Source organism: Geotrypetes seraphini, chromosome 2, assembly GCF_902459505.1.
Source record: "Geotrypetes seraphini chromosome 2, aGeoSer1.1, whole genome shotgun sequence".
Lineage (NCBI taxonomy): Eukaryota > Metazoa > Chordata > Amphibia > Gymnophiona > Dermophiidae > Geotrypetes > Geotrypetes seraphini.
Window position 1 is genome coordinate 505,263,453 of NC_047085.1, and position 19,579 is coordinate 505,283,031.

Consider the following 19,579-nt stretch of genomic DNA (forward strand, 5'->3'; position numbering starts at 1 on the left):
CTGACAAAACCCCTATGGATGCAGCCCATCATTTGTCTTGCCTTGGACGAAGCCTTCTCCACATGATTGGCAGCCTTCATATCATTGCTAATGATCACTCCTAAATCACGTTCCACCGTGGTCCTGGACAAGGTTTCACCATTTAGTGTGTAAGTTCTGTGTGGATTTTTTTTGCCTAGGTGCATTACTTTACATTTTTTAGCATTGAAGTCTAGCTGCCAAGTTGATGACCACTGTTCCAGCTGCCGTAGGTCCTGCGTCATAAAGTCAGGCACACTGCTTTTGTCTACTATGTTGTATAGTTTGGCGTCGTCGGCAAACAGTGATACTTTTCCTCTAAGCCCTTGGGTCAAATCTTCTATGAATAAATTGAAAAGAATCGGCCCTAAGACGGAGCCCTGAGGTACTCCACTTGTCACTGCTGACGTTTTGGAGGGGGTACCGTTTACTATCACCCTTTGAAGCCTACCATCTAGCCAATCCCTTATCCATGTAGTGAATGTATCCCCTAATCCCATCGATTTTAGTTTGTTCAACAGCCTGCGGTGTGGAACGCTATCAAAAGCTTTGCTGAAGTCCAAATATATCACATCCAGGGACTCCCCGGCATCCAGATGACTGGTCACCCAGTCAAAGAAGTCAATCAGATTGGATTGGCAGGACCTTCCCCTGGTAAATCCGTGTTGGTGTGGATCACGTAAATTTTCTTCGTCTAGAATTTTGTCGAGTTTCTGTTTGATCAGTGTTTCCATGAGTTTGCACACTATGGATGTAAGACTCACCGGTCTGTAATTTTCTGTCTCTGTTCTGCAGCCCTTTTTGTGGAGTGGAATTACGTTAGCTGTTTTCCAGTCCAGGGGTACTTTTCCCGTGCGCATGGAAAGATTGAAGAGCATGGATAGTGGTTCAGCCAGAACTTCACTCAATGTAGGTCAATGTAGGGCAGGGGTAGGCAATTCCGGTCCTCGAGAGCCATAGGCAGGTCAGGTTTTCAGAATATCCACAATGAATATGTATGAGATGGATTTGCATGAGATGCAAATCTATCTCATGCATATTTATTGTGGATATCCTAAAAACCTGACCTGCCTGTGGCTCTTGAGGATTGGAATTGCCTACCCCTGGTGTAGGGTTACCATAAGGCTCCAGAAAACAGAGGACGGATTGAGACATCCAGGTTTTACTTCTAATGGATGTAATGAGGACAGATAGAAAGCAATGGAAGTAAAACCCGGATGTCTCAATTCGTCCTTTTTCTGGAGTCTGTGGAGCAAGATTACCGCACTGAAACCAACAACATCATTCAGGTCTTTATCTGCCCTGATCTACTATGTTACTACTTTGTACTTATGGAGGAGCATTTTGGATTGTGTGTCTAAGTCCAACTTTGGACATTTCCCACAAAAAGTCTAAAAGTTGAGACGGGAAAATGACCATTTTCGAAACCGTTAGACATCCAAATTTTATATTTAAAAATTCTCTATTTAGATGTCTTGACCCTCCGGGGTGCGTGAGAGGAATATTATAATTTATTGATTTATCTTTTTTTTGCTTTTTTACCTTTTCATTTTCTGGTCTCAATTCTTTAGCGTGGGGATGATAGGGGTGGGTTTTTCATTCTTTGGCAGTGGGCTATCGGAGTCCAAGCCCACTGCTTTGACTATGGATCTGGGGCTGTACGGGTGGGAATCGGGGGATGGGGGGTGGGGGGGGGGGATTGTGTGCCGGGTCTCTGTGCCAGTATAATGGTTCTATTTTTTTGTATTTCTTCTGTTGACTGTTCTTTCTTGGTTGGATTTTATTTCTGAAAATAAAAATTGATTACACATACCGGGTTTCCCTGAAAATGCATTAGGGCAGGGGTCTCCAAAGTCCCTCCTTGAGGGCTGAATCCAGTCGGGTTTTCATGATTTCCTCAATGAATATGCATTGAAAGCAGTGCATGCACATAGATCTCATGCATATTCATTGGGGAAATCCTGAAAACCCGACTGGATTTAGCCCTCAAGGAGGGACTTTGGAGACCCCTGCATTACAGCTTATTTTCGGGGGATGTCTTATTTTTTTCATGTACAACAATCATCTCTCTCTTCCTCTCCTACACCCCAATTATTCCTCTTTCCTTTCTCCCACCCCCCTTCCCCATGTGCAGCATTTTTCCTTCCATCACCCCTAGTGCAGCAGAACCCCACTGACATACCTCTGCTCCGAGGCCTCCAAAAACAGCAGCGACAGCAGTTGTTCTGGGAGGACTCAGAGCGGAGGCATGTCAGGTCTCACCGGGGTGGCGATCGCTGAATTGACGAGTCCGATTTTTTTGGTGAATCAGGGATGGAGTCGGGGAGTGTTGGGGACATTCGGTGGGGGATCTTCAGGTGTTGATCTTAACTAGAGCTTATTTTCAGGATAAGTCTTATTTTCGGGGAAAGAGGGTAGATGTCTTGACCCTTAAGGTGCCTAACTTTTATGGCCATTTTCGAATACAAAAACGTCCAAGTTCAAAATGTCCAATTCAGGCCCGTTTGAACGTGGGAGGGACAAGGACTGGCCACACAGATATGCCAACAGGGCAGTAAGGCACCTTAGGGGAACCGTTTTGAGCTTTATATAAAGGGTGCCCAGTGGCATAGTAAGGGAAGGGTGGGGGTGGGGTGGTTAAGGGGAGACATGATCGAGACGTTCAAGTATCTCACGGGCCGCATCGAGGTAGAAGAAGATATATTCTTTTTCAGGGGTCCCACAGCAACAAGAGGACACCCGTGGAAAATCAGAGGCGGGAAACTGCACGGTGACACCAGGAAATTCTTTTTCACCGAAAGGGTGGTGGATCGCTGGAATGGTCTTCCACTTCAGGTGATTGAGGCCAGCAGCGTGCCTGATTTTAAGGCCAAATGGGATTGACACGTGGGTTCTATTCGCAAAGTAACGGCAGGGGAGGGTCATTAGGGTGGGCAGACTGGATGGGCCGTGGCCCTTATCTGCCGTCGATTTCTATGTTTCTATGTTTCTAATATTGACCCCCCCATAGAGTCTAACCCCCTCTTTTACAAAGGTGTGTTAGGAATTTTAGCGCGCGCTAAAACGGCTAACATACCTTAGTAAAAGAACCCGTAATTTTGTTTTGGTTTTGTTTGTTTGTTTTTTAACATTCCCCACTGGAGTTGAGGTGAAGTAGCCAAAGATCTTCCCAAGTTCAGTTATAAAGCACATACTTGGGAGCACAGAATGGAGGGATGGAGAGAAAGGGGCGTATTGGGACATGGGAGGGAGAAAGCACAAACTTCGGACAAGAATGGAAGGAGGGAGGGGAGCATGAACTTGGGACATGGGATAGAAGAATGGAGGGAGAGAGGGACAGAGATGCTGAGGTGGAGGAGGGACTAGAAAGGGAGAATTGAGTGTCTGAGTGAGAGGGAAAGAGAGATGAAGAAAGAGGAGAATTGTTGGGCTTAGGGAGGAAGGGAGAGAGAATTATTGGACATGGTGGTGGGAGAGGAGTGAGGTAGAGATGCATTGGGAAGAGAGAGATAAGAGGAAGTAATGTTGGGTGTGGTGGGATGGATGGAAAGGAGTAGGGATGGAACACAGCACACACACACAGGATTCAAGTTAGGCGGAGACGTTGCTTGTGGCAAGCTTCGAGCCCTTTTATTATGCTTCTATGCTAATGACATCATAGTAACTCCCTTGTGACCATATCTAATGATTGGTGGATACAAAGGTACATGCTTTTATATCGTGATCACCCTCAACTCAGCATGTAGACCAGGGGTGCCCACACTTTATGGGCTTGCGAGCTACTTTTATAATGACTAAGTTAAAATGATCTACCAACAATAAAATAAAAAAAAAAACACAAAGCACACTGAAAGGCAGAGAAAATGTTAATTATTCATATTCCGGGTTTATTCAAAGAGGTCACGGCAGATGACTCTATGCAATGTCACCTCAGTAACAAAATACAAAAATAGACAAATACACCCCCTCCCTTTTTACTAAACCACAATAGTAGGTTTAGCACAGGGAGTTATGCTGAATGCCTCGTGCTGCTCTCAATGCTCATAGGCTCCCTGTACTAAAAAACGCTATTGCGGTTTAGTAAAAGGGAGCCATAGTGCAAAATATAGACAGCAGATATAAATTCTCAAAACCGACACATTTTGATCACTAAATTGAAAATAAAATCATTTTTCCTACCTTTGCTGTTTGGTGATTTCATGAGTCTCTGGTTGCACTTTCTTCTTCTGACTATGCATCCAATCTTTCATCCTTTCTTTCAGCCTCCTGTATGTTTCCTCTCCTCCAGACCTCATTATCTCCCCCAACTTTTTCTTTCTGTCTCCCTGTTCCCCCTTCTTTCTGTCTCCCTGTCTGCCCCCTTTCTTTCTTTCTCCGTGCCCTCCCCCAAGCCACTCGGTTTGCTGCCACCGCCATCGGGGAACAGCCCCCAAGCCACCGCCGTCCCAAGCTTTCCCTGCAGAAGCATCGCGCTAACCAGCATTCCACTCCCTGACGTCAATTCTGACGTAGGAGAGGAAGTTCCGGGCCAACAAGGCATTTCTCCTCATTCCATCCAGCCTGAGCCCCATCTCTCCTTGATCCAGCATTTCCCTTCTGTGTCTGTCAGAATTACCATTCCACCTATTTTCCAGCATCACCCTTCTTTGTGTCCATCTCATCTATATCCCTATCTCACCACTTTTTCAGAATCTTCATTTGTCTCTGTCCTTGTCTTTACCCCATGTTCACCATTTACCCTTTCAATGTCATTATCTCCCCCACACACTTTTTCAGCATTACTTCTGTCTCTATTTCACCTCCTCTTCATATCCCCTCTGTATCTCTATCCTTATTCAGTAGGTCCTGCTTACTCTTTCTCTTCTTTGTGTCACTATCTCCTTTTTCAGCTTTCCCCCCTTTTCCTTTGTTAATGCACCCTGTAGCCAGAATCTTTCCACCCTCCCTCCACTCCGGCCCAACCCAGTATGAAATATTTCCTTTTGTTTCCCTCTCCTCTCTCTTTCTCTCTCTCTTCTGCTCCCTCACCCACGAGTCCTGCATCTGGCCCTCTCCCTTCTACCTGCACCTGGCAAAACCCCCCTGCTCCGCGGCTCTCTTAAGCAACTCGTCAGCAGCGGTGATCAAGACAAGCTGCCGACATCGAGGCCTTCCCTCTATGAGTCCCGCCTTTGTGGAAAAAGGAAGTTGAAACAAGCGGGACTCGCAGAGGGTAGGCCCCAACGTCAGAAGCTTGTGTCGATCGCTGCTGCTGAGTTGCCGAAGAGAGCCGCGGAGCAGGGGGTGTGGCTGGAAGTAGGTAGAAGGGAGAGGGCTGCTGGAAGAGGTAGAAGTTCCGTAGTATGACACCGACCTGGGCCAGGATGATTTCTTTTTCAGGCTGTTGCTGCCGCCGCCACGCCGCCACGCCCCTCTCCCCCCCCGAAATGATAAAAACAGCCTAATGCCCGGCGTCGGCGTCTTTGACTTCGGGGAGAGGAAGGCTGATAGGCCCAGTAGATCGGGACGGCAACACGAGTCTATCACAGAGCCCGGGATGGGCTCTGCGATCGACTCATGTTGCCTTCCTGAGCTACCGGTCGATCGCGATCGATGCGTTGGGCACCCCTGATGTAGACAATGCCTGTTTTTACACGTAGTCAATGTCTGTGTTTCTGCACGTAGTCACATAGTCAATGCAGGTCTGCCAATGTCCTTTTTCATATAAGGACTACTTAAATAAGATAAAGATTAATTTGTGACAAGGAAGGGGGAGAGGGAATGATTCAGCATTCTGTCACAGGGATAGAAAGGCACCTCACTCCTCACACATTCCAGACACACTCAGGTGACACAATCACTCTTCAGCTCTTAGCACAGGGTGCAGACACACATTGACAGTAGAGAATGACACTGTGACAAAATTCATCACCGTCCCTGTAACCATCTTCATGTCATTCTTTAAGGAGAGAGGGAAGAATCAGAGTATGAATGGCCACAACCACTGACCCTCAAGCTTTGCTGTGAAGAATACTGGTGTAGAAGGATTGAGGTTGAAATAGACACTAGAAAATGACATGGGATTATTTCCCACGGGGACGGTGATGAATTTTGTCACCGTGTCATTCTCTAATTGACAGCACAGACACAGCGTGGTTTCCTACATTTTCCCGCGGCTGCCAGGCCATTCTGACGTCACTTCCTCGTTCTGGAGCAGAGCTGGCAGCCGCGGGAAGGTGCTGCCACGGCCGCGTTTGTTTACTACTGCGGCTGTTTCGGGAAAGCAGCAGCAGTGGGGAGGTGATGGGGCAGGATGGAGAGAGAGTAATAGCTGCAGCCTCATGCCCTAGATCAGTGGTTCCCAACCCTGTCCTGGAGGAACACCAGGCCAATTGGGTTTTCAGGCTAGTCCTAATGAATATGCATGAAGCAAATTTGCATGCCTATCACTTCCATCATATGCAAATCTCTCTCATGCATATTCATTAGGGCTAGCCTGAAAACCCTAGATAAAACCAATCATTGCAAAAAAAAACCGACAACACTGTTAAGGAAAAAAAAAATCATAGAAAGCCGCCTTCCCTTTTAGGGTTCCCATATGGCTCCAGCAAAAGGAGGACCTTCTTGTTTGGGAATTATATGGTAACCTTAGAATTGGGGGACTAGAGGGTATAAATGCCTTGGCCAGGGTCACTAGAAGCAGCGTTGGGGGAAGGGAGACTGCCGCCCACTTCCCGCCCAGCAACACAGCCCTGACTCCTCCCACCCTTCCAGCATAAGTTCCTCCTCTCCCCACGCCCAGGAACATTCTGACCAATGAGTAGCAGAAGGAGTTGAAACGCGTTCTTTTTTTTCCACTCCCTCCGCCTATCAGTAATTAGAGGGGCAAACCCGCCCCGGGGACCATTCTGACCAATCAGCATTACCAAGTGCGTCTCATCCCTCAGTGCGATGCTCCGTCTCTCTTTAGTGACGTGTCAGCCTGCGCCCTACAGGAGACTTCCTGTTTCCTTTCTTTGTTTCATCGTTTGCTGATAACCCGGAAATATCCAGCTCCAAATCTCAGTTTCTGCCCTTTTCTCCCTCCAGCGCTGGAAGAGACAAATCGTTGGCCGTCGAAAGAGCCTCCAGTTCGGGGAAAATGCCTGCAGGAGCTTCTGAGCAGGTGGGAGTCTGGCCCCCCGATGTCCTGCCGTTTGGTCACGTGGGAGGCCAAGAGCTGGGGCTGGAGATTTGGTGTCACTGCCGTCTACTTGCTTTGCTCCTCTTCTGGGACTCTGAATTGTCTTCTCAAATCAACATCACCCTCCTCTGGGCCTATATACACACAAAAACCTGTCCCCCCCTGCTCTGCTGAGCCCCAGCACTGGGTGTTCTGACATTTAACCCTATTGTGTGACGGTGTTTTACATGATTCTAAATTGTAGACATCCAGCAAACTTTTCTCTGCGCCAGTTGATGCCATCTATGCCAGGGGTGTCCAACCTTTTGGCTTCCCTGGGCCGCATTGGCTGAAAAAAATGTTTCTGGGGCCGCGCAAACGCTGCAGCAAGACGGAGGAGGGAGCCGGCAAGATGGTAAACACTCAGGGGCAGCAAAGGAAAACACTGCATCTCCCTCGACCAGGGCCGCACAAAATACTTCACTGGGCCGCATGCGGCCCTCGGGCCACAGGTTGGACACCCCTGATCTATGCGATTCAGAAGATTGTGAATGTGTTTCTTGTTTGTGTTTCAGGTGCCGGTGAGGTTTGAGGATATCTCTGTCTCTTTCTCTCAAGAGGAGTGGGCTTATTTAGATGAAGAGCAGAAGGAGCTTTACAGGGAGGTGATGAGGGACAATTATCAGACCCTCATCTCACTGGGTAAGGGATAAGTTTACCCTTTTTTTTTTTTTTTAGCAGTATTGAGACATTATAAAGAGGGAAAAAAATCACATAAAACAAAAATATATTGCTGCTCAAAAAAATGTTATGCACAAGCACCATCACACGCCGTTGATCACCTCAGTGCTAAAATAGACAGCAATTTGCATCTTCAAAGGTAAAATATATTCCTTTTATTAAACTTGTTACATATGTTAAAGGAAAATGTCTTCTTATGATGGTACTTAAACTCATAAGTAATGAAAATACCGGTACTTTCAAACTTAATTTTTTTTTTTTAGTTCAATAATCTTTATTGTGTTTTAGAACATACAAAAACCCATTGACCTGTTTCAGCGAACCTGATAAGGATATATGCAAGATCAATAAACAATAAGTTAATAAAACCAATAGGAAATCTGTAACAAAAATCCTCAACCTAACTTTAATTTTAATCATGGATAATCAAAATACAGGTTATAAGGAAGAGAGTGTCCTGGATTGGACTATATTTCACTATGTTATGCTGTGCTAATGGTATTTTATATACCGCTCTATTTCCTCCTGGATTCTGAGTGGTTTACAGACAGATGATTAGATATATAACTGATTTTCATTTATGGACAAAATGATCTGCAAGAAAAAGCCCTGGCAGCAGGAGAAATGCCCACTCTGGCCACCACGCAACTGCCCTGCCCCTCCCCCTTATCTTGTTTACGATATCTGGTCATACGGATGCCTATTCCTTCTGGCCAGCAGGCCTGTCTTTTCAAAATGGCGGGCCTTGCCCTCCTCAGAGCATCCAGGAATGCCTCGGGGAGGGGCCTAAGTTTCTGATTGACCCAGGTTGTTTAAGGCCCCTCCTATGGAGGTGGAGGAGAGAGAAGGTATTGCTGTGCAGGAGTGGGGAGAGGAAAAAGAGGGAGAATGATCCAGGATAGAAGGGAGCGAGGATGCTGTACTATGGGAGGGGAGGAAAGAAAGAGAGAAATGGTGGGTCATGGTAGGAGGAATCAATGGACAAAAACTGCTTGAAGAAGAATTTGCAGAAGACAAAAAGCAGAAAAAAGAGAAATTGTAACCAACTTGATTGAAAAATAAATCTCCAGACAACAAAGATGAAAAAAAAGGAATTTTTTGAGTGACATGTAACTTTGGGAAATATATATAGCAGATGTCTTTATATTGTCTTCAACAGAAAAGGAAATGCATTTCTGGTTTTATTTCTCCAGTGTTGAAGTACTTTGCTATGGCTGGTGAGGATCCACAAGCACTGCTAGCTGAGGACCTCCTCCAAAGGTGGCCAGAATTTCTCTCCACTAAGTGTAGCAGTCACTGGCAGCATCCCTGAGCCACTGAGGTGCCAGCATCTGTAACTCAGGGACGCTGCTGCTGCTGTCTGCCAAGCTTGGCAAAGGGGACCCCCCCCCCCGACCACCTTCAAAAGAAGTCCTCAGCTGACATATCTTGAGGGTCTTCATCAGCTTGGAGTATTTATATTTTATATTTATATTAGAGGCTTTTGTAGACACCCATTTGCAAATAAGCAAAGACACTTTATAATTTTGAAATATTAATTGGAAAGAATACATACTTTGTAAATGGGTCTCTACCAGAGTCTTTAATTCAGTAGCATAATTAAATGAAATAACTATTTGTGAAGCTTATGGGGACGGACGGGGAAGGGTTTGATTTCTGTCTCCATACAACTCTCTGTTAGAAACCTTTTTAGGTAGTATGTAAAAAATAAATGCCGTTCTTTGTCACTCTCTAGACCAAGGGTGTCAAAAGTCCCTCCTCGAGGGCTGGGATCCAGTCGGGTTTTCAGGATTTCCCCAATGAATATGATGAGATCTATTTGCATGCACTGCTTTCAATGCATATTAATTGGGGAAATCCTGAAAACCCAACTGGATTCCAGCCCTTGAGGACCGACTTTGACGCCTGTGCTCTAGACCAGTGTTCTTCAACCACCGTCCGTGGACTGGTGCCAGTCCACAGAAATTTCCTGCCGGTCCACAGGGCCAGCACGTGCATCAGGCCCAAAACAGTGTTCTTCAACCGCCGGTCCACGGTGTGATCAATGCGGCGTTATCTTCGAGCCAGCTCCCTCTTCCTCACTGATTCAGTGCACAAAGCCACGGGCAGTGGCTTTTACGTGCGTCCTGCACCTGAACAGGAAGCCTTCTCTCTGACGTTGCAACGTCAGAGGGAAGGCTTCCAGATGAGGCACGGGGCATGCAAGGAGCCGCTGCCCGCAGAGGTGAGGAAGAGGGAGCCGGCCTGAAGATAATACCGGGGGCGGCATAAAATGGCCAGGCGGGAGCAGGCCAGAAGATAAGGCATAGCATGGAGGGAGGGAGACAACAAAGGTAGGGGGGAATGATTTTATTTTTGAATTTAGTGATTGAATTATGTCAATTTTGAGAATTTATACTGCTATCAGTGTGTTTTGTATAGTTTAATTTTGTGGTTAACCATTATGTGTTATTAATAAGACTATATTGTGTATCTGTGAAAAATGAATGGAAAAATAGTGTTACAATTAGTACTATTATGGGGGCAGGGTCTGGAGTGGAGATTTGGTAGAGATGGGGAGGGTCTGGCCCATGACTTAGCCCAGTGTTCTTCAACCGCCAGTTCACGGACCGATGTCAGTCCATAGAATAATTATTTTATTTCTGCCGGTCCATAAGTGTAAAAAGGTTGAAAAACACTGCTCTAGACCGACACAGTTCTTGACTGATGAGTAATAGCTCACTATGACTAGGAGGTGGAGACTGAGACCAAACTTTGGTTGTAATATATTAGCTGAAGCTCTCCCTCCTAAACCAGTCTTGCTCAGTCTCCAAACAGGTAGTAAGCTGAAAAAATTTAAGCTCTCCTTGTTAGAGTTGTTGGAATTTGTTTAGGGCCCCTGGTCCCCTTTCTGGTGCCGGATGAAGTTTGGACAGGTCCTGTTTGGGATGCTATCCGTCCAACCAGGTCTCAATGGGTTCCTTCCTCTACCTCCCCAAGTTTTTGTAGAGGTGTCTCAGCTGGCAGCCTGGCCTCCAGCTTAGAAAGTCAATGGAATCTGTTCTGAAAATAACCCCCCCCCCCAAAAAAAAAAATCCTGAAGCTGTGCCGGTCTAAAGGGTACTTTCCCTTTAAATTTACTGTATTTTGCTGTACAGTATACCCCCGCAAACTCATGGTTCAGTGTTCGCGGTCCCGGTTATTTGCGGTTTTTCCTTTAGCGTGTCACATTCTGCTTGTTGAAAACAGGAACGGATGGCTGCAACTTCTCTGTGGCTCCAGTGCTTCTGGGCAGTGATGGTTATGTTTGGAGCTGACTGTAGTACGCAGAAACAGGTTGGGGGTGGGGGTGTTTGAGTCGCAGACTAGACCTGCTGTGATTGGATTTGTACGGAGAGTGACAGCCAACGACAGTGAGTCCCGAGTCTCCTCTGGGGGCAAAAAGTAAAACCTGACCTGCTTCTATTTCCTCCGTGGCTCCAGTGCTTCTGGGCAGTGCTGGGTATGTTTGCTTTTTTTCTCTTTCCTTTCTATACGGAAACTCTCTCAGGCGCACCGGTCTCCTGGCTCCAAAAGCTTCTTCCACTCCATTTTGTACTGCAAACAATATTTGCGGTTTTTCTCAATTCGCGGGTGCTCCTGGAATGAACCCCCGCAAATTTTGGGGGAGTACTGTATTTTATTGCTAACTGGCACTTTTCTTCTAGCTAGGTCGCATATTGCTCAATGAGAACTTTTCAAAGGAAAAAGTGCTCATTGTGCTCCAGAAGCAAGGCACTCGCGGACGGCGTGTGCAAGCGTTGTGCAGGCTGGAGGGGGGATCCTCGTCAGCATCGAGTGCCAGCATCCAGAGATACTCTTCAACAGTGCCTCGCGAGTCGGCAGCTGATGGCGAGGAAGCCCGTGCTTCCCCCGCCGCCGGTCAGGGCAAAAAGGATTCCCTTACTGCTGACGCTGCTGGGGACTCTCTTTCCACTGCTGCTGGCTTGCCTGCTTTACTGGCTGGGGCAATTCAGGCCTCACAGCCGCTGCAGGCCTCTGGAGCTCCAATTTTGGTGGTTTCAGCTCCGATTTTGGTGGGAAGCACCTCCATTTTTCTGTAGCCTCAGGTGACCTCACCCCTGTATTGGTGTCACAGGGACAGTTTTTTTACTGGGTCCCCTGCTGTGGCAGGGAGTCCCATGGGGACGCCAGGTTTTTCCCCTCTTCCACCATCAGTTAAAGGGCGTTCAAAATGTCACTCTAAGCCAGGGGAGACATGATGATAATAATAATAGCTATTTATAGCCTGTCATACCTTTGCAGTTCATGATTGAATATAGGGGTCCCAGATGCATAAAAATTGTCATTTACGATTATAGCTGGTAGGTGCTGTCCTACGTTCCAAGAGCGTTAGGTTATGTAGACGATTTCTCCAGACCCAAAAAGATGGGAGAGTAGGGGGTGACCAATACTGATAAAATCACCTTTTTTTCCCAGGACTCCTACTTTCCTCATAAATTGACGGCCATGGAGAGGGAACCGAAAAGCCTCATACTTGTCCAATAGGAGGCCCACCGCTGACAACAGGAGTGGGTGATCGAGAATACTCTCTACATACTTCAGGATCATCTTCCAAAACCACCTAATGTTTGGGCAGGACCAGAAGGCATGAAAATATGAGTGGTTCTGTTGTAAGCATTTCTGGCAAATTAGTGATGGTGCATAGCCCAAATGATGGAGCTGGCTCTGTGTAAAATATGCCCAGTGAAGAACCCAATATTGACATTCGCAGAGTTCTGCAGTGCACTGACCAGTATCTTGGGGATCCTATTAATCATATTCAGGAGATCCAGGGAGTACTCAGGGAGGCCCAAATCTTGACACCAACAGATTTGTAACGCATCTCTGGCTATGGGGGAGCCTAGGCATTGTAGGTTTTTATATAATCCTGAAATGGTGAATCCGTCCTCCAGATAAGGATCTAAAAGTTCACGGAATTTAGCATCAACATCAAATGATAAATCTGTAGAGTCCAAGGATTGGAAGTAATGCTGAAGCTGTAGGCCAAAAAATCCTCCACCGAAAGAAGGCATTGAGATTGAAGATCAGCCCAGGACAACAATGAACCATCATCCTGTAATACATGGGTCAATAAGGTTAGGCCCTGAGACTTTAAATGTCAGAAACTGTGAGTTACCCTGGATGACAGATAACCAGTGACCCGAGAGTTCCCATGCCAACGCCTAGCAAAAAGGAACCAATCGCCCTTAGCGATCTAAGAAGTAAACTATTTTTAAATTGGAGGCGGAATTTGTACACATGATGCCTGAATTAAAAATAGGATGCGCCAAGGGGCGAACAATGCCGCCTCTAACACCTTAGAGGTAAAGTCCTGTGTATCAGAAAACCAGTCACCCAGGTAGCGCATCAAACAGGACAGATTGTACTATTGGAAATCTGGGAGTCCCAGGCCTCCATGGACCACCCAACTATTTTAGGGCCATCTTTGGTTTTTTCCCCGTCCAGCAGAAGCGTGAAATTAAATAGTTCAAACGATTGATATCTTTTTTCCAAGAGCCAAATCGGCAGCAATTTTAACATATAAAGCCATTTACGAAAAAGTATCATACTAAATAATTGCACCCTACCATATAAAGAGATAGGAAGTGGGGACCATCGAGCTAAACCGTCTTCTGTATACTGTAACAGGTGGTCTGCATTGCTACAGTACAACGTAGAAGTCGTGGCAGTAAGGACAATACCAAGACATCGAAAAGAAGTCGCTGTCCTCTGTAAAGAAAAAACTCCAGGCCAGGAGGCCTTCATCTGTGGGAAGGTAGGGAGAGCCAACGATTTCTCTAAATTTAACTTCAAGCCAGAGTAGTCTGCATACTCTCGAAATGTTTCCATCAAAACAGATAAGAGACTGGACTGGATCAGAAAGGTGGACTAAGAGGTCATCCACGAAATCTTAAATTCTGTGGCTCCAATGTTGACTCCTCTGGTAGTCCCGTTATTAAGGATGTCTCAATTTCAAATCAAAGGGTCTAATGCTTGTGCGAACAATAATGGAGACTGGGGCAACCCTGGCGCATTCCTCAATGGATCTCAAATAGGGAAGAGCAACATCTATTAGCCCACACAAAAGAATTAGTAGTATGGTAAAGGGTCCGAACTGCATCTTGAAAGAAGACTGTAGTGATCTAAAACGGCAAACATAAATTGCCAAGACAACCTGTCAAATGCTTTTTCAGTGTCAAAGCCAATTAAAACATTTGGGATTTGCAAACATAAAATATGGCATTGATCTCTTTGGCCCAGATTCACTAAAGATAGCGATTCGATTACTGTTGGCCGATTTTTAAAACAGTAGTTGATTCACTATCTTTTTTGCATGCAAATGATTTGCACGCAAACTCCCAACTCAATCACTCAGTGAGCGATTGAGTCGGGGCAGAGCCCTGATAGGAGTGACAGGAGAAGCAGTCTCCTGTCACTGCTGTCAGGGCTTCTGCCGGGTTTAAAAAAATTTTTTTGCATGTATTACACATGCAAAATATCAACCTGATTTAAAAAAAAAAAAAGCAAGCACCCCCCTGCTGATGCCTGCCGCCGTCACCGCTTCAAAATCATAGCAGGAGGGATTCCCACTCCCGACTCACTCTCCCCCCCCCAAAAAAAAAAAAAAAAACAACTAAAGGCAGGAGGGATGCTGACTCCCTGTTCCCCTCCCTCCTTCCCCGTACCTGTTTGGAGCAGGAGGGGTGCTCAGTCCCTCCTTGTATGCCTCCAGTGATGCGTCTGGGCCTTAAGCCCTGCCTCGGTGCATGGCAGGGCCTAAGGCCCAGACACATCATTGGAGGCATACGAGCAGGAGGGACTGAGCACCCCTCCTGCTCCAAACAGGTACGAGGAGGAGAAACAGGGTGTAGGGGCGTCCGGTGGCAGGAGGGAGTCAATATCCCTCCTGCCATTTGTTTTTAGGGGGGGAGTCGGCCGGGGGGAGGGGAGTTGGGAGTCGACCTGATGGTAGGAGGGAGTTGGAATCCCTCCTGCCATGATTTTGAAGTAGTTATGGTGGTTGGCATCGGCAGGGGGAGGGGGCTTTTTCCTTTTTAATCAGGCTGATATTTTGCATGTGTAATACATGCAAAATATCAGTGTCATTAAAAAAAAATTTAAAACCAGTTACCGACAGGTCTGCAGCAGTCGGGTTTGACAATAATAAAACCTGATGCAAAATAGCCAAGCAATTGTTTCGTGTTTGCCCATTTAATGTCACTTTTCTGTTACAATTGTAGTTCTACCCTCCGTCCATTTTGTTCCCGTCAGTGACTGTCTTCTTTTAGTCTTGTATGACTTGAGTGTTTTTTTTACCCTGGTTCTTTTAATTGTAAATTGCTTAGAAATTTTTATAAGTGTTTAATCAAATTTTAAATAAAACTTGGAAACTTAGGAGGTGACCCATTGTGACAAACCCATTGCCAGCTCAGGGTTTGTCCCAAAGAAAAGACAGGATTTTCACTAATACCTGTTTGTGTGCCTGTCCCTTTAAGAGTGAAGTCTGCTCAGCATTCTGTAGATGAGTGTTCTTCAATCTTTTGACACCTATGGACCGGCGGAAATAAAATAATTTATTTTGTGGATTGAGACATCCGGGTTTTACTTCCATTGCTTTCTATCTGTCCTCATTGTGTCCATTAGAAGTAAAACCCGGATGTCTCAATCCGTCCTCCTTTTTCTGGAGTCATATGGTAACCCTACACCAGGGATAGGCAATTCCAGTCCTCGAGAGCCACAGGCAGGTCAGGTTTTCAGGATATCCACAATAAATATGCATGAGATAGATTTGCATCTCAAGGAGGCAGTGCATGCAAATCCATCTCATACATATTCATTGTGGATATCCTGAAAACCTGACCTGGCTCTGGCTCTCGAGGACCAGAATTGCCTACCCCTGCGCTAATACCAGCATTGAGCAGGCATTAGTTCTAGCCGCGTAGCGTGGGTTTAGCGCTCGCTAAAAAGCTGCGTGCACTAAAACCGCTAACGCGGCTTCGTAAAAGGAGCCCTGAATACAATGCCTACAGTCAAATGAACATTGTATCGAGGTATCAGCAGAATTTACCATAAGGACTATTGTTTAAAAAGATGGTCTAAGTATGTCATGTGAGGGGCGAGTATGTGAAAGGGGGAAACAGTGCCCAAATATGGGCAGCTCTAAATATGGCCAGGGTCTGAAGAATAAGGGGTGGAGAAATAGGAAACAGGTGAGAAGGATTTGAGAGTTTGTGAACTGTTCTGCTCTACCCAATGAGCAGACAGGCAGGAGGGACTAATTAAAGATTATACAGACTATATAATCAATGAATGTACTATGCCAGGTGTGTCCATCTTGCCAATTTCAGTGCATAGAGGGCACCCATTTTGGGCCCAAAATGTAAATAAATTATATTGCTTACTTTACTCAAAGTCTCTCAGAGTCTTACTCATCTTGTGGGCAGTGCCTTTTCTCACACTACCAAACCTTTAGGAAAAATGTTAAAACTTATCTTTTTGATAAATTTGTCTGATGTTATCACAAATTTTAATGCTATTGCTGTGCTGTGGCTAGTTTTGTCCAGCTTTTCATTATTGTAAGCCTCATAGAACAGAGAGGTATTGGCGGTATAAAAATGTATTATTATTTATTATATACAGTATATAATAATTTAAATAGTGAAAGACCATATTTTATTTCCAAACGAAACAGCTTCCTCACACATGGACCTCAGCTAATGAAAACTGAAACTAAAATCCACAATGCTGTTACAGTAGCTGACTTTGCACCACATTTTGAGAGACAGCTGATATATCTCCAGGGATGATATTTCCTAAAGATCTTATCCCAAATTTACAGACATAAATTCCTGCTAAACTTTTGTATCAAAAGCATGTATTTGGAACACTCTGTTTACCATATAAACTACCATAAGAGACCATAATTGCTTTACTTGCAATTAAATTAAACACACAAACACAAAGAAGGGAATGCAAATGGAAGCCCTCCCCTCCCCCCCCAGCCTTCCCGAATAATCCCTGGTAATCTGGTGCAGGCTGAACTTTACTGGTTGCCGGTTGTTTGGAGAATACAACTTAAGCTTCTGACCCTTGTATTTCAATCTGTCCGGGAACTATTGCCCAAGGTGATTGCTTCTCTGTTGCAGACTTAGGTGCCTTCTCATTCTTTGAGATCACAAAACAGAGCTTTTTGGGCTGTTTCCACACTTCGTTCTGTCACCAAAGTGCAAATCGATCTCGTATGTTCCAAGTAGCTGGACCTTTACTATGGAACTCAGTTCCAGATTCTCTCCGTTTGACCTCTGATTTTTTGGCATTTCGGAAAAGTTTGAAAGCCAATCTTTTTCAACTTGCCTTTTCAAATTTGGTTACTTTGTAATCCTGTAATTGTTTGGCTTCTCATTTTAAGGTATAATGTTTAAGTTGTTTATTGTATGTGGTCATTTTAATAATTTGTTATGTTTTGTTTTATTATATATGTATTATTTGTTAACCGCATAGATGGTTGATATGCGGATTACAAGTGTTTTAAATAAATAGTGGTATCAGGATAAGAGCATGAGTGAATCCCAGTTATTCTTGCCCATGCCAGCTCAAATCTCAAAATTGCTCTCATGACGTCTCATAAGATTGGTACTAGAGTTCAAGGCAGCCATTTCAGAGCATTGCCAGCATGCAAAGGAGCAACTGGGGATCACTCCTGCCTTGACTACACCCCTGAACCACCAGGAATTCCAGGATAGGCCCAATTGGGGCATCTACAGATATGGTGAGGATGGGGGAAACAGCAACTCCTGTTGAGAGGGGAGGGGGAGCAGGACAAAGCACAGATTTTGGCTACCACTGAAAACACATGGCCAGTTTCAGCTAAAATGTAAAACATGGCCATAGCCTTTTGGCTGAAAATGAAATTGGGCAGAAAACCAATTTTGGCCTGTTTTGGCTCTATCATCAAAGTCAAAATCTGGTCAGCCTTCTCCTGCCATTTCCAAGAAAAATCTTGTCATTTCACAGACTTGCAGTGTTTAGAAATACACTTCAACAAATGGTTTGGAAATAAGGAACAGATCAATTCTTAAGCCACACATAGACAATCCCAGTGTAAGATAACTAGTCCTTCTTCTTATACGCCAGTAATATCTTAGAACCCAGCACGTGATTAATACCTTTTGTTTATATCCAACAGATCATTGGCTCACACAAGAAATGAAGAGAGAAAAGAAACAAGGAGAACATCCCATAGAAAGAGAAGAAAGCCAAAGACAATCAGAAAATGTCTATGAGAATATTTCTCAGGGAACCGAGAGGATTAACACAAAGAATTGTAAGCAGGAATCAAAGGATCAGAGAGACCCTGCAGGAGACTCAAGGGATGGAGTCACTAAGAGAAATGACAGGGAGCTCAGTAACATTGCTGAGTGCCAAAGACACCTCGGAAAGAAATCCTTCCAAATGAATGATAGTGATATAGTGACTTCTAAATTCCACCATAGCAAGAGGAAAGGAAATAAACACCAGAAAGAACTTACAAGTATTGCATCTAAGAGGAGAATCAACTTTATTCATCTTAAAGGTAATAGCCACCCCTTGTTTTCAGAATTCCAAAAGCACAGAAGGACTCATAAAAATGAAAACTCGTCTACATCTATGAAGTATAATAAAAGCTTCACTTGGAATTCAAATTTAAAAACTCACCAGAGGATTTACAGAGAAGGCAAACCATTTAAATGCACTGAGTGTGATAAAAGCTTTACTCATGTCTCGACTCTAAAATATCACCAAATGATCCACACAGGGTACAAACCATTTACATGTACGGAGTGTGATAAAAGCTTCACTCGGCTTTCAGATCTAAAAGTTCACCAGAGGATTCACACGGGAGACAAACCGTATACATGTACGGAGTGTCATAAAAGCTTTACCTGGCTTTCAGTTCTAAAAGTTCACCAGAGGATCCACACGGGAGACAAACCATTTGCATGTACTGAGTGTAATAAAAGCTTCACTCGGGTTTCACATCTAAAAACACACCAAATGATCCACACCGGCCATAAACCATTTACATGTACTGAGTGTAATAAAAGCTTCACTCAGGTTTCAAATCTAAAAAGACACCAAATGATCCACACAGGGCACAAACCATTTACATGTACTGAGTGTAATAAAAGCTTCACTTGGCTTTCATCTCTCAAAATTCACCAGAGCATCCACACCAGAGACTCACGAGAACTTACTGCAGCCAGTCAGGGAGCGGCGCCAGACCAGGCAGGAACGCGAATACTCGCCCGAACAGATGAAGAGCCGTCCAGCGAGGGAGACAGGCAGGAGCAGGGAAAGCTCCAACAGACTTCAGAAAAAGGTACCGGGGGAGCCTCTGCTGCCTAGGGAGAGGGGGCCTCTGCTACCTACGGGGGGGGGGGAGTATACCTTGCCTACGGGTTTTTCGCTTTATAAGACCCTGTCCTGGCCTACCACTAGACCACAAGAGGGAGTAAAGGGCAGGGTGGGTTTTCCTCCTCTACAGGTGGGTACGTCTTATGGTCGTGCTTGTCTTATAGAGCGAAAAATACGGTATGTTGGTGAAACATCATATGCTTCTCAATTTTTCAAATACAGTCAAACTTTGGTTTGCGAGTAACCCGGTTTGCGAGTGTTTTG

The 19,579-nt window shown here is 45.2% G+C and overlaps 1 protein-coding gene across 4 annotated transcripts in view; it reads left to right on the forward strand.

The window, feature by feature from the left end:
• The window catches only part of LOC117354553 (zinc finger protein 583-like), a 56,069-nt gene that overhangs the window by 20,107 nt on the left and 16,383 nt on the right, over positions 1-19,579 (forward strand). The window contains exons 2-4 of one of the 4 annotated variants that reach the window (XM_033932276.1): positions 7,087-7,162; positions 7,735-7,861; positions 18,108-19,280. In XM_033932276.1, coding sequence (XP_033788167.1) covers positions 7,139-7,162; positions 7,735-7,861; positions 18,108-19,280 — 1,324 coding nt within the window. In that variant the 5' untranslated portion in view covers positions 7,087-7,138. Of the gene's footprint in view, positions 1-6,932; positions 7,163-7,734; positions 7,862-7,933; positions 8,040-18,107; positions 19,281-19,579 lie in introns of those variants that run through there. The other 3 variants (XM_033932275.1, XM_033932277.1, XM_033932279.1) reach the window with 3 other exon arrangements.